Here is a 15,735-nt window from a genome sequence, read left to right on the forward strand (position 1 = left end):
TCTATGTGGGGCTGGGGCCGCCGGGGGTGCTGGGGGGGGTGTGGTGGGGGGGGGGTAGGGGGATTCGTGGGGGGGGGGATTCACAACTGATTCAACTATCTTCTGTTCTCCCTGACATCAAGTGTCTGAAGTTACTCCCTGACAAGTTCTCAATAAGATACTTTGCCGACCTCAGGGCAGACAGGGCCACTATCTATTTTCCTTCCCACCACTATACTGCTCTGGTTTATAGAGAAGGAGACAGACAGAGCAGCCTGCCCTCTTGGCAAATGTTCATGATCCCCTTGCCATTCCTTAGGAACACGTGGTCTAGTGGGCAATGGGGAGGCCCACCAATGCAGTGTCACCTTTAGCAGGTACCAAGGAGGTCTGAAACCCCATCAGTAGAGAAGCATTGGGGTTCTTCTTCCCGTGACCCTCTTTCAAATACCTAGAAAGCATAAACACCTAGAAAGCATAAAGGAATTCCTAATAAGTACAATTAGAACTGGAGGAACACTTAAGAGATTTTAGAGTCTCTCTCCTTTATTTTATACAAAGGGAGAGTGGGGCCTGGGGTGAAATGACTTGCCCAAGGTCATGCATGGGGGAAAAAAAATCAGTGGCAGAACTGGGCTCGGAACCCAACATGTGTCCACTTGTTACCTGTGATATCACCTGATATGGAAGGGGTATATATCAGAGCCCTAGTGGAAAATGGGGTAGAGAAAGGCCGAAAGCAGGAAATGAGTGGAAATCAGAGGTTTCTTCGTGTACTTCAGATGTTTCTATCAAACTAGCCCTGGGTTTCTAACCTACCTGCCCCACAGTTTCTCTATCCCACTCAACCCTCTTCCAAACAGAAGTGAAATGTCTATGTGCAGGCCAGGCTCACACAGAACATGATCATGGGCGGAGGCTCCACAGAAAGAAATGGATGACCCAAGACCCAGGTCTGGGGACTTTTAATACATGTTGTCCTGAGGATTTAAATGTTCATCTAAAAGCTCATTGCTTCTTAAAATGCTCTTGGCTGGGCGCCTGGGTGGCTCAGTCAGTTAAGCGTCTGCCTTTGGCTCGGGTCATGATCCCAGCGTCCTGGGATCGAGCCCTACGTCGGGCTCCCTGCTCCGCAGGAGGCCTGCTTCTCCCTCTCCTACTCCCCCTGCTTGTGTTCCCTCTCTCGCTGTGTCTCTCTCTCTGTCAAATAAATAAATAAAATCTTAAAAAAAAAAAAATGCTCTTGGCTGTGACAGGGGCATGAATCAGGTTAGAGACAGAAGACAGAGTGTGCAGCAGGAGGAAGGGAGTAAGTTCAGAACCCAAGCCCACCATGCCTGGGTTCAGAATGTTGAGACATGACCACAGACAGCTACATGGCTCAGTAGGTGGGTAACTCTGGCTTTAAAATAGATGGTTGTATACCTTAAAAGAGTAAAAGTGCACAATTTTTACAATGTCTGTATCAGAACCAGTGGTTCACTTATATCTTATCTTGTGCCACACCCGGGCTGCTGATCCAAGGTTAACCTCCCATGTTAACAGAAAGCAGTTGCTGAGTTATATAGAACCCAAGGCCTCCCAAGGCAAGAATGTTATGTTGACTGTGTACTATTGGCTGTTATTAACTCTTTTTTTTTTTTAAAGATTTTATTTATTTATTTGACAGAGAGAGAGAGACAGCGAGAGAGGGAACACAAGCAGTAGGAGTGGGAGAGGGAGAAGCAGGCTTCCCGCCGAGCCAGGAGCCCGATGTGGGACTCGATCCCGGGACTCCGGGATCATGACCTGAGCCAAAGGCAGTCGCCTAACCAACTGAGCCACCCAGGCGCCCCTGTTATTAACTCTTTGCCAAGAAGCTAAGCAAGCAAAGGAAAATGCCTTTTGGGGTGGAGAAGGACATGAAGAGCAAGTTCTAGTTTTTGTTGTGTCAAAAACCAGTTGTATGGCCTGGGCAAATCCCTCAAGTCAGCTCAGTGAAGATGAACAAGCACCTGCAATGTGCCACGAAGGGGTCAGAAATCTAATGAAAGACTAGAGGGGGAAAAAAGAAGAAGAAGAAGAAAGGAGAGGAGGAGGAGGAGGGGGAAAGGGGGGGAAGAGGGGGAGCAGCAGAGCAACCACTAAACATATACTCTAAGAATGCAAGGGGAGGACAGATAATATGATATGTGGCTGTCAGGAGGCTGGTGAGGGGCAGGAGATTCATTCTAATGAAGGGAAATCCTTGAGCCTAGGTTCCCTCATCTGCAAAATCAAAGGCCTGGAGGAGATTATCTCTAAGGACTGTTCCAGCTCTAAAGATCTGTCATCCAACAGAAAGTGAAGGCAAGTGAAAAGGAATCTGCCTTAAGAGCTTATTACCAGAGCCTGGAGGTTGGGCAAATGCATCTTGTATTCCTTCAAAGTCGTCTTCTATGGGGCTCGAGGTCTACAAAAGAATAAAAGAGCAAAGGAAGAAGGGTCACTGGAGGCCAACATATAATCCAAAGGTAGAGGGAGAATTTCTTGATGTTCTTAAACCTTGAAAATCTTTCTATCTTTAATAGAAAAAGAACAAACCTGTTTCGAAGACATTAAGGATCATTTGTACTTTATGTCCCTCCTCAACAAGTCCTCCCCTGCCTCCCGCTGTGAGGAGGAATTGTGTGACTTTTCCCTTCTTTATGTTATTATCCCCTCCTCTCCCCAGCCTTCCAACAAAGATGTTTTGATTCTTAGGACCTTCACCAGAAAAGCCAAAAAAGGTTGGGGGGTGCCTGGGTGGCTCAGTCAGTTAAGTATCTGCCTTCGGCTTAGGTCATGATCCCAGCGTCCTGAGATCGAGCCCCGCAATCAGGCTCCCTGCAATCAGGCTCCCTGCTCAGCCGGGAGTCTGCTTCTCCCTCTCCCTCTGCCCCTCCCCCCCACTTGTGTGTGCACTCTCTCTCTCTCAAATAAACGAATAAGATCTTTAAATAAATAAAAAAAATAATAAATAAATAACATAAGGGAAAAAGAAAAAAAAGAAAAGTCAAAGAAGGTTGGAAAAATGGCCCAGAATACTGGTTCCTTTGAGAGGGTGCAGTGACTGGGAGGAGGCCTGGGGGGGGGGGTCTTCTGGAGGACTGCTTCCTGATCTGGGTACTGGTTACATGAATGTGTTTAGTTTGTGCAAGTCCATGAGCTGCACACATAAGAGCTGTGTACTTTTCTCTATGTTACACTTTATGTATGTATACACACACACATATATGTATGTATGTATACATATGTACATGTGTGTATATATATATTTTGTATCTTTTTATTAAAGATTTTCTTAACATCCCAGTCTGCTCACAGTAAAATCAAGAACAGCTGAAGGATTAATAATGAAAAACTGCTCTGAGTTATCAGAAGTGCAGAACAGTGGAAATGATGCTTTTGTTGCATCACTGAATTCTTATCAGTCAAAGGTCGTGTTTGAGACATACAATCAATCCCCTTTTTCCTCCACCCCACCTTCCATATTGGTAAAAGGTCCAAAAAAGGTGGTAGGTTAGTAGGAAGACGAGGCAGAAATTATATAAATAAATAAGAAAATCCAAACAGCTTCATTTTACAAATGAAAATACTCTGTACAAATAGATGCTTGCCAAACCCGGGCAGGTTCCCGAGAAAGCCCCATGCACTGCCCAGCATCACATTCATGCTGAGCCCTGGCCTCTGATCCTGGCTCTCCCACCACTGAAGCTTGGCAGGCCAGGGCTAATTCCCTACATGTGTGGATCACCACTTCTTCACACAGAGGAAAAACAGCAGGCCTTCTTCTCTTCTCCACAGGAAGAGTATGTGAATTAGGTAACATGAAGAAAAGTGTTTTGAAAAAAAGTACTAAGTACTGTACAAATGCAGGAATCACAGTTTTGGGAGAAACTGCATATGACCTTCCGTTCTCAAATATCTTATTTTTCAGAAGTCTTTTCAAAACATGAAAACACTGCTAAGTCAACATTATACACTTTTATATGTAAGCTATTTTTTCTCAATAAAAATAATTTAAAAGAATGAAGGCAATAGAGAAAGCTGAAAAGTACTTTACCCTAAACAGTGGTTTTTACCTCTAGAGCTAAGTTTTCTTGAGCAGTTGAGGAATAAAAATATTCATGGTCTGGAGTTAAAAATTCATCTGTTATGTCCTCAGAAGATTCTGGTGAACAAGTTGATCGCACAGACTGATCCTATTAATAATGTAGGAAATCACTTTTAGGTTGGTGTTCATTATAAACAAATCCCTTTATATTTGGATGCAGTGTTAATAATGGGGTTATCTAACATTACCCAGCAGTCAGGATGACACTCCCTGAGGCAGCCCTCCCTGCCTGCTTGCACACTTGCCTCTGCCCTCCTTCCCCACAGTGAGCTATGAACCCCCTGCAGCAAGTGAGGCAAATGACAGTCCTGAGACTCATCATCCTCATCTGTACAATGGAGGGGGAGGGAGTTGGGCGACTTTTCTGCCCTGAAATTCTAAGAAGAAAGGTCCTAGACAACTCAAGCTGGGACTGAGCTTGAACAGCCACAGATGCTTCGTCCTCCAGACTGAGGAGTCCCGTGGGTGCTACAGTTTAAAAGCAAGTGAAGGAACATGATGTTAAAAATGGCAATGCAGGGGCACCTGGTGACTCAGTCAGATAAGCGTCTGATTCTAGATTTTGGCTCAGGTCTCGATCTCAGGGGGTAGTCTGCTTGAGGATTCTCTCTTTCCCTCTCCCTCTGCCCCTGCTCACGCCAGCCTGTGCACGTGCTCTCTCTCAAATAAATAAATCTTTTGAAAAAAATAGCAATGCAATCTCAATAATAAAAATAAAACTTGAAAATTCAAAAGTACCAGTGATTTCTTTAGCATCTCTGTTTCCCCCCTTCCTTTTCTGCTCATTTCTCCATGTTCAGGCCCTGGTCCCCACATGGCAGGCAACTAACTCCTCTCCACACCTTCAGTCATCTCTTGGCAGAGGTTTTGTGATTTATTTCCTTGGATGCCGCTTCCGCCACACACTTCTCTTCCCGCACGCGTAGCAGCTGCTCCCCTTTACCTCTCGTATCAGATTGAAACTTCTTAAATAAGCCTGGCCTCACATACCCTCCCCACTTCCCTGACAGACCTGCTTCTCCAGCCAAGCCAATATGCTTAACAGGGCCTATCCTTCCAGCCTCCATGTGAGAAAAAGAATAAATTGTCTTAAATTGTCCTTGTGAGTGGTTTCTGTGCTATGATTAAATACAACAGCATGTTCGTTGAAAGACCTTAAATGTTATCACAATTGTATTTTTATATTACTTCATTTTCAGTTCCTGTTTATATTCTTTAAGTGATTGTGTCCTCATATCATAATGATAAAAAATTCTGGTTCCTGGGCGCCTGGGTGGCTCAGTTGGTTAAGCGACTGCCTTCGGCTCAGGTCATGATCCCAGGGTCCTGGGATCGAGTCCCACATCGGGCTCCCGGCTCAGCGGGGAGCCTGCTTCTCCCTCTGACCCTCTCTGCTCTCATGCTGTTTCTCTCTCGCTCACTCTCTAATAAATAAATAAATAAATAAAATCTTTAAAAAAAAAAAAAATTCTGGTTCCTTAGCCTGACTGGACTGTGGCCCAACTGCATGCTTCAAGGATGTGTTAAACCCCTGAAGCAGGGCTGTAGCCTCAATGCATTGATCCTGCTGAGGTGCAGTTGTCAGACGTGAACACGTGCCTTCCGCTGAGAGGTGAATTTGGGTCTTAGAGGACATTCTAGATGAAGGCACTCTCATCACAACCCTGGCCTTGCTCTTCCTACTCTAATCAGTCAGCTGCTGGGCCACAAGCTTTGATACCTGACCTCGCATTGAGCTTCCAGAGTTGGTCTTATCTATCCAACTAGACAAGAAGCTCAAGGGTTTCCTGAATCTGACACTTGTCTGTGTTCTGCACAAGCTCCAAGATACACAGTGCTTTGAGTTGAACTGACTCAAAAAGTATTTAGGCAGGGAAGAAAGACTTCTTCATTCATGTCAGAGACTTGAGAGCACATACTCCAACAAAAATGAACTACTACAGATATTAATTCACTGGCATAATACATAACAACTCAGTTCTACTTTACTAGATCCTTGGGTTCCACCTGGCTCTGCAGGGCCATATTACTTACGCTATAAGATTTCTCAACGACCACAGATGCATCAGAACTTGCTTGAAAGACTTCACTATGCTCTGGCTGCTCATTTTTTCTGGGAGACAGGTGCCTGATACCTAATGATTTTAACACAACCAGGGCCATAGTCATTCAGTGGTATTTAGATGGCATGGAAGGGGAGAAGAGTGGAGTGAGAGGAGAGATGCGTGACTACTCTGCCGAGGGTGGCCATGTCCCATTAGTGGGGTTCAGTCCAGAGAATGGAGATTGTTAGTTTGGCCTGGCCCCAACACCCGGTCCTGTAACATCATCCTTTTGCGCACCCATTCAAGATCAATGCTTGAAAAGGAATAGTTTCTAAAAACTAAAAGAGCCCAAGCCAGTAGATTTTCTACCTAAGTGATAATTTTAGATGCATCTTTCTTTGATTTGTAAACAACTGTGAAATAATATTCCATGCCCTGCTTGCAAGCAAATTACCAAGTGGAACTACATGGCCTTCAGTTTTAACCTAAAAATCTATAAAGTGATGACAGTCAATGCCATTTGTCTCTACGTTCTTCTGGCACAGAATCTCTGGGAGCCAGTGGAGTTTTTCTGGCTTAAAATGCAATGCAAGGAAATGGGCAGTAGGGAATGGCCATCTACCACTGCACTCAGGTAAGAAAGGTTCATTTCCCTGCCAGGTTAGAGCCAGGAACAGGGTCACTGTATAGAGATTATTTTACTTCCTTTCAGCAAATGGGTCTGCTCCAGTAACAGAAAAACTCACGAATCTTTGGATTTCTTTACCTTCAGGAAGGACAGTGGAATCAAAAGGGTATGCTGCTTTTCCCTGCAACTCAGGGTTCCCAGAGAGAAGGGAAAGGAGAGATGACCAAGCAAAGGAAATATGCCAGGAGGCTTACTTATTTTTGAGAGCTAATAACTTGATAGAGCTCACCTATCCCAATTCCTCCAACTGAACTTACTGGTGCAGCTTCGAGGCCCAGGCTGTCTGCCATGCTGGTCACTGTCACAGTCACTGTTGTCCATTTTGTCACACTTGCCATCTCCTCCTGGCTCATCATTTTTCCTGGGATACTCTACAATGCACTGCCAGCCCACTTTCTCAGGGTCCCTCAGCAGGGACTGCGGCAGGGGATCAGGCACATTCTTCGCCTCACCCTCTGAAGTCACACTACTCTGAGGACGCCAAGGTGGTACCACCAGCTGCCCAGCAGCTGCTCTCTCTGCCATATCTTTCACCTCCACTGGACAGAAGGGAAAGCAGCATTTACAACAGAACTCTGAACATTGGGAACAAAAGCTTTTGCTTCTTGAAGAGCTATATAATATTTTAGAACTCATATTGTCACAATAGTTGCCTTTTTAGAACTGCGTCATCCTTAGCTTGCCCTGTTTGGCTTGAAGGGGAAGGGAGAAGAGAACTGATAACAGAGGGGAGGACAGAATTTCAGTTCATTTCTGAATTTTGGAATAGAAGGTAGCAGAGAACTTGTAGATAGACCTTCTTGCTGTGAAGATTTTATAAGAAAATAACATCTGCAGCCCCCAGTCTGTAGAGACTAATGGAAAGGATTCTATCTGAGTTTGTCTAGCCTCTCTAGACTAGGCAGAGCTCATATGGGTGTGTGTGTGTGTGTGTGTGTGTGTATGTGCGTGTTTTTATATGTGTATCTGCATGGGCATGTCTTCATTCCAAATGTTCTATACTTTTGCTAATGTCATTTAACATAAGTATTAAAAAACACACTGTATCCTTTTAAGCTTATAAAACTGATACAAAAGGAAATGCCCACAGGATATGCAAAAGTGACACTGCATGCTCTCTACTTTCACAATGAATGTTACACATTAAATTTCTACTGTGTATTGTTTTGCTACACTTGTTATAAATATGTATATATATATATAATGGAAATATTTCTTATAAAGTCTAGAAATGAAAAAAGTTTTTCCCAGAAAAATAAATCACTGAACAGTACGGTATACACAGTGGCAAGCTTGACAGTCTCTTTTCTTTGGACTAGTAACACAAAACATGTTCATTTAAACAATGTTAAAAGACCCATCTTAATAAAAGCTTATCTTTCCTAAGAGGTAAACAAAAAAAAAAAAGAAGAAGAAGAAGAAGAAAGAGAAAAGCATTTCCTTTCTGCAATTTGTAATCAGAAAGGCCTTGCTTTTAAACTGGAACGAGCCAACAGAAGAAAAGAATGTGGGAGGCTGGTGCAATACAGGCTGTGTACTTAGAGATAACAACCAGGTTAGAAATATACTTTAAATTTCATCTGGCCCAACAGAACCTATGACTCTTTACTCACTTTTCCATTTCAAGTATACCTCTCCATCATCTTCATTATTTCTTGACTTTGCGTTACAGATTTCAGAAGAGACGGACTCCATACTGATCCTAAATTGTATAGGTTTGGGGGAAGGGGAGCAGGGTGGACACAAATACACCAGTTTGCTCAAGTTCCTGACACAAGCCCGAGCCCTCCAGCCCATCCAGAGAACCAACCCCTACTCAGAGCCATTCCTGGGACTGCACTGACTCCTGCTTACCACCAGAGGGCGCCAGACTCCCCAACGTTCAGACCACTCGAGCCTACCTAGTAGAGCCCTGGCCAGGGCCAGATGACACAGGAGGTCCCTTGGGGTGGCTTGACACAGTCACAAGTGCACTAGTAAGCTGAGTCAGCTTGGTTCGGGCACTGGACTCTTTAGGCCTTCCCTGGCTAAGAAATGAAAAGACTGGGTTAGAAGACCTCTAAGGTATTTTTTTCAGTTTCCAAGTTCAGATTTCATGATTCTAAAAGTACTCTTGAGAAATTTTCACAGGAAGAAGAAACCCACAATTGAAACCCAGCTTCACCAGACTTCTGAGCCTTAGCAGAGCCTCCCACCCTAACAATGCCACAGAACACAGGTGATGGTTCAGTAACTGTTCCTACCCTTCGAACAGAATTCTCCAGTAAAAGGCGCACCTGCGTATCAGTGAGAGCACAATAACTAATATTTGCAAACATGGCCTTAAGGCACCAGCAAGCCTGAAGAACATTCAGAGTTCTTCAGCCTAGTCTAAGTTCTAACCCTACCTGCCACTAACAGGCTGCCTGCCTCTGGCATACTTCAATCTCTCTGGACCAAGTTTCCTCATCTGAAAAACAAGGGAGTCCTTCTTCCTCCACATATCCAGGATCATATACACATCTCATCGTCTATTAAAGTAACTCCTCAAAAACATGTGACCTGTGGCATATGTACGAATTCCTCCTTATCTTGAACGCCCTACTTCCCCAGTGGACCAGAACACAGAGAGACTGCTGACCTGGAAAGGTCAGATCTGACTGGCTTCTTTAAAGAGGAAGTTGGCAGCAGCTATCAAGTATCTTTAAAATGTTTAAACCCTTTGACCTACTAACTCTGCTTCCGGCAATCCGTCAAGGACATAATCCAAAGAGCAGAAAAAGTTGCACTGACAAGTCACTGCAGCCCTATTCAAAATGGATAAAAGCATGAAACAACCTAAAATTCAACAATGGGGGACATCCAACAAGTTCAAATTTACAGGATGTTTTCTTTTTTTAAATCTTTATTTATTTAAGTAATCTTTACACCCAACATGGGGCTCAAACTCACAACCCTGAGATCAAGAGTGGCATACTCTTCCGACTGAGCCAGTCAGGCGCCACTGGATGTTTTTTAATAATGTGGGATATAATGCTCTTGGTTTTAATGTAAGATGAATAATCAGGATATAAAAGTACCTATATGGGGGCGCCTAGGTGACTCAGTTGGTTAAGTGTCTGACTCTCGATCTCAGCTCAGGTCTTGATCTCAGGGTTGTGAGCTCAAGCCCTGCGTTGGGCTCCACAATGGGTGTAGAGCCTACTTATAAATAAATAAATGTAGCTATATGCATATAATTATATCTTTTAAAAGCATACAAAAAGATTAGGTGGATTGGTAGCAAAATGTCAAACTTTTCTTTGGTCTGTCTTTTGTTCTTTTGGGGGAACAGGGTGAATGGGTGTAGCGGAGGCCACAACTATGGCTTTGCTTTGTCATCTAATGCCCATACTATCACCCCATTTGCCTCTCTCAATGATGTGAGTTCTAACCCCTTTGATGCCAGTTAGTTGGTTCTCCAATAATTCCCTTTGTAAAGGTAAAATACACTGAACTAAAATGTCTGGGCATTTTCTTTGATTCTCCCTAGTGAACACGTTTACCAACGTGAAAGGAAAAGCAAACTCTTGTCATTAGTCTCAGTCACCACTAGGAGAAAAACAAAAAGTTACTTTTTTCCAGGAGAACTGACTTCAAAGCCATGGATTAAAAGCTACCATTTAAACACAAAAAAGGAAAGCTGAAATTGATAGACTAGTCTATCTTGAAACACCTTTAATAATTGCCCCTATGCAAAATAAAATTTGTTTTACCTAAATTCTTAAAAAGTCAGTGTACACATATGCTCTCCTTCCTATGATCTGTGCTGAAGCCAATTCATTTCATTGATCTGGATGGAAATCATAGGCTGCATGGTAACAGTTAAACTGTTCAACCCCTACTCTGGAGTCAGGGATGCTTATTTTGAACAACCCTAGTTTCCAAATAGTTTGGTTTTTGGAGCACTGACAAATGGAATACCTGGCATTTCTTTTTATAAGAAAAACAATCTGGCCAGCTTTGGAAAGGCAAGGTGCTTTGCTTTTGACAAATGGTATGTTCTGTGTGATTAACCTGCCAGCTACTTTACCTTCGATGTCTTCTCCTACAGGTTTCTGTTACATGGCTCTTTCTGCTCACCTGAAGGAGAAAACCTGCCAAGATCTGTTTCTGTGTTAGTATTCTTCATCACTCACAGTCTCTTTGTCACAAGACACATGAAGATCATTAAGTGGCTTTGGGGTCACGTGGGAGTCTAAAGGCATGGTGACACAAAGAACAAAATATTAACTCACCTACTGGTATTTGGGGTCCTGTTTCTTTCCAAACTGCATTTGGCTCCTTGAATGGGCTGTGATTGGTCACTTGTGCTCTGTTTTCCAGGTCCACAAAAAGTTGGCAGCTTAAAAAGCAGTAAACATGTTTCAGTGCTTTGATGAAGGAATTCCTCTTCACTCTCACATTCTATTTTTCAAGCCATTCTTACTAAATGTGCAGAAATAACCAGACCTACTAAAAGACGATTTCCTTTTGCATATTTCATATCTAGTAACTCATCTCTTGGCTCGAGGTCTTTACACAGAAATGCTGGTCCCCAGAAACCCAGTCCAGACTGGGAGCAAGTGAAGAATGAGCAGACAAAGCAGACTTCAAAAATCCAATAACTTTCAGGTGCCTGGGTGGCTCAGTGGTTAAGCGTCTACCTGTGGCTCAGGTAATGATCCTGTAGTCCTAGGATGGAGCCCTGTTTCAGGCTCCCTGCTCAGTGGGGAGCCTGCATCTCCCTCTCCTGCTCCCCCTGCTTGTGCTCTGTCAAATAAATAAATAAAATCTTTTTTAAAAAAGTCCAGTAACTTTCCCCTATATTACTATTAAGGCAGCAAGCTTTGTGGCAAGAACCTTGGGCCCTGGGCTCTAGTCTAATCCTTACTCAGAATAACCTAAGAGAGTATTTTGCTTCAGCTTCCTCATCTATAAAACAGGGAAAATAGTATCTACCTGAATCCACCAGTGGGGATGCTATGAAAATAAGACACAATAAAATAAAAGCTACAACACTTTGGAAATAGAAGCAAATTAAATTAAAGCCTGTGTATTTTATTCCAAAGAGAAAATTCTGGATCTGCTTATTCTAATTTTAACAAACTTAGTTCATTATATTTCCTAACCTGCAGCAAGTTAAGGCAACAAATGTGGTGCACTGGGATGGCAGCAAGATACCCAAAGGTGAGAGGATGCATAAAAATGGTCATAAGCTCCCTGAAGTATGAGCTCCAGAGGCCTTTGCATGGAGGCAAAGATTCCTTAGCAGGGGCTGAAGGCAACAACTTTATCATGGAGCATAAATAACACATGTTCTGAAAAATGTCATGGTCACCAAAGAAAGATTAGAATATACTGAGAAATATATTCAAAATAGGTATTTAGAATAATGGGAAGTGTGTAATATTTTCATTTGGCACGATTAAAAATTTAGGAACTGAGAAATTAAAGGAATGACCCTGGGCACCAGGCATATAAATGAGGCCTTGGACCTTCTTGCCCAGCTCAGCCTCCAGCTGAATATGGTCAAGGGAGTGATCCCAGCCCATGCCACATGTAGTGAAAGAATCATCCTGATTAGCCCTAACATATTCCTGACCCACAGAATTGTGAAAAATAAATCACTGTTATCACTAAGTTTGGGGTTTTGTTGTTGTTGTTACTACACAGCAATAGATAGCCAAAACATAATATACAAGAAAAGTTATTTCTAATAGTTTTCTAGCAAATCTGAATTTCCGACAGAAACAGAAATATTAGAGTCTAAGTAAATTCATTTTGCCTTCTCTTTATACAAAAATGCCAACGCTTTTCCAAACGTTTCAAGTGAGGACTGCAGTCTCACTGAAACTCTCAGCAGGGTACAGTGAAAGAACACCAGACTAGGAGTGAAGAAACCTGCCCCTAACCAGCTGTGGGCCTTGGCAGTGTGGCTTAGTAAGGGGTGCGCGTGGTGAGAGTTGTCTGCCCTGTGCAGGCAATAAAGGGATGCACTAGAAGTGGAGAATTTTAAAACTATAATAAAACCCACTAAAAGCTGACCAGCTTTTTATCACCATAGGCCAGCAATTCTAAATAACTTCAGTAATAAAATCCTTCTTCCAATGGGGCTGACCTCTCCTATCCCAATGTCATCTCAGTAACACCTGGACTTTCGAAAGTTTAAGTCTTTGACCTTGAGCTTCACACTCTGTAAAATGATGGGGCTGATCCATCTCTAAAATTCTGATTCAAGAGACAGCCAGCTCTCTAAATGTGAACTTGTTCAAATTCATTCATTTATTCATTCCCTCAATGACCATCTATCGAGTACCTTCTATGTGCCAGGTACCCCTGTTAGGGCACAGAATGTGTAAGACCCAGGCCCTGCCCTTAAGGAGCTCATGCAGGAGCCACTCTGCAGCTACACTTCCTAGACCAGCTCCCATGGTGTCTTCTCACCTCCTTTGAGGTATCTTCTTTGATGACCAGGCTTGGTCCCAAAGGAACTATTCATAAGCAGAACCCACACTGGAGCTATTCATAAGTAGAGCCTGTGACTCAGTCATCATCATGTCCCAGGGCCTAATTGTATAGCCTCTGGCTCTATAAATGTTTATTGAATGAATAAATGAATAAACAATTGAAAATGGGGATTAATACCTGCCCAAGATACCATATTTAGTAAAGTGAATCATGTAAAATTAATACCTGAGCATTTTGACCTATAAAACAGCTATTTCATATGGTCCAGTCTGATGCACAGGATTTATAAAGAAGAACATGGGCTGTGTGTGTGTTGGGTTTGGAATGAGAGATGAAGAGTATCTACCTTAGAATCCCATCCTAGAGGCCTTATTTCCCAAAGCCAAGAGGACCCCACTATGAGTTGGTTGTATTTATGTGAGTCCTTGCACAGGGGTTAGGGGCAACGCTGAACCATGTTCCAGATCCTGCTCATGCAGCCCTGCCTCCCACTTCTTAGCTGTACCTGATGGCTCTTCTCTGACTCATCTCCAGTGCTTTCTTCAGAGACTTGGGTGACAGGTTTCCAGCCACAGCCACTTCTTTTCCTGGACCTTTTGCCAAAATGTCCCCCTTCGAAGTCTCTCACTATGGAAGACCTTGTCAGGGTTAGGCAATTGCCACTGGTGTCCAGCTGCTGGCCCGGCGGCTGCCTGACAGGAGGTACATAGCTGGAAGCTGGGGGGCCCAGGGCTGAAGGGGAGTCATAGATGTTGGCGAACTCTCTTGAAGAAGCCCACAAAGACCTGCACTCCTCCTGCTCCCTCTGTATCATCTCAAGCTTATCGATTTTCTGTTGGATATTCCTGAGCAAATCGCCATTCTGGTGCATTAATGTCTGTGAAATCTTTAGATTCAGCACACACTTACTGATGTACTCCTCGGTCATGCACCTATTGCTCACATTGCCCTTGGCTTCTCTGGCTGGCTCGGGCAGGCTGGGTGAACTAAGAGAACCATTTTGCCAATCCCAGTCCTCAAAGGAGAGCTCTGTGCTAGCTTCTGAGGAGTTCTCGTCCTCATCACAAAAACAGCACGCCTCTCTCTCCATCTTGTCCAGCTCTTCTTCCATGGACTTCAGTTCATCTGCCTGGCTTGGTCCAGCCCCCTCAAAGGATGAACCGGCTCCCGGAGGCTCCTTCTCTTTGTCATCTCCCCTGTCCAGGCAGCCCGAGTAGATTTCGTTGATTTCGAAGCTACAGAGGCTTGCTTGACCTGGGATGGGGCTCCTGGCCTCTTCCGCCACAGAGCCAGCAGGTGAAGCAGCGTCTTGGTTCTGAGTCTCCTTGGCCATCATACTTGGATCTAGGACTTGAGGATCTGGTGTTGCTTTCTCGGTGGGAGAAGAGGGACCCCTGGGTGAATGAAGCCGACTCCCTGTTGGGAAGAATGGCAACATGCAACGGATTAAAGTGATCACATGCAGCAGCTAAGCAGCCTTGCCATGTTGCTCAAGTGGTGTGAGAATAGAGAAAGCAGCTTTTTATTTTCCCATTCCCTTCACAGGTGTGGAAGACTACCAGATACACTCACAGAGGGTGTGAGGGTATTTCTAACAGATGAAAATTTCCATTTTGACATGAGTTGAGGTAGAAAATTGAGGAGAGATCAAATCCTGGGGAAAATGTTCTAAGCTTAAGTTATAGTGTGTTCAAAACACACATAACTCTCAGGACATGGAAATTACAGACCCCTAAATCTCAAGGACTAAATTCATAGCTTCTTTTTACATACAAAGGAGTTTGAATACTCACGTCAGTTAAAGTTATGCTCTAGGTGAGTATCTGATAAAAGTAGCCACTGTATCACGGGAAGAATCATAATTCAAAAAATAACCCCAGAACTGACCACCCATCACCCCTGCTTGCAGAGAACAGGATGGAGGAGCCAAAGTAATGAGATGCCATTCTGGAGGCTTCCAGCCCTGTCCAAAGAGACAGAGAGAATGGTCACTTGGCCTGGATTCCAGCTCTGTAATAAGTCTGGAGTCCTAAGTAAGCCCTTAGTTTTCTCATCTGGAATATGAGGATATTAAGCTGGATGATTGCAAGGTCCTTTTTAGCTCTGAATTCTAAGATTTCTAAATGTACTAAAAAGCTGTACGGCTATAGGAAAAGGGTGGAGGGAAACACCAAAATATTGATAAATTATTTCTAAGTGGCAGAATTAAAATGGTAAATAATTTTCTTCTCTGTATGATTTCAAGTTTTCTATAATGAACAGATAATAGTTTTGAATTTTAAAATCACCATTTTTATTTGGGAAGCAATTAAATCAATTCCTAAGAATAATCATGCTAGAAATAAACTAGTTGTTACTGCTTAGCTCTGGATCCAACTAAGGTGCATATGGAGCCAAAAAAATTTAACTTAGTAATTTCAAGAATCTTGATTTTTTTCCTA

The 15,735-nt window shown here is 43.4% G+C and overlaps 1 protein-coding gene across 1 annotated transcript in view; it reads right to left on the reverse strand.

Annotated features, from left to right (window-relative positions):
* Positions 1 to 15,735, reverse strand: part of TEX14 (testis expressed 14, intercellular bridge forming factor) — a 90,290-nt gene that overhangs the window by 19,704 nt on the left and 54,851 nt on the right. The window contains exons 13-20 of the mRNA XM_032428991.1: positions 13,800 to 14,710; positions 11,083 to 11,189; positions 8,728 to 8,853; positions 8,440 to 8,528; positions 7,084 to 7,365; positions 6,128 to 6,228; positions 4,062 to 4,181; positions 2,344 to 2,410 (exon numbers count right to left, since the gene is read on the reverse strand). Of these exons, the coding sequence (XP_032284882.1) occupies positions 2,344 to 2,410; positions 4,062 to 4,181; positions 6,128 to 6,228; positions 7,084 to 7,365; positions 8,440 to 8,528; positions 8,728 to 8,853; positions 11,083 to 11,189; positions 13,800 to 14,710 (1,803 nt within the window). The remainder of the gene's footprint in view (positions 1 to 2,343; positions 2,411 to 4,061; positions 4,182 to 6,127; positions 6,229 to 7,083; positions 7,366 to 8,439; positions 8,529 to 8,727; positions 8,854 to 11,082; positions 11,190 to 13,799; positions 14,711 to 15,735) is intronic.

This window comes from Phoca vitulina, unplaced genomic scaffold, assembly GCF_004348235.1.
Source record: "Phoca vitulina isolate PV1807 unplaced genomic scaffold, GSC_HSeal_1.0 scaffold40, whole genome shotgun sequence".
Lineage (NCBI taxonomy): Eukaryota > Metazoa > Chordata > Mammalia > Carnivora > Phocidae > Phoca > Phoca vitulina.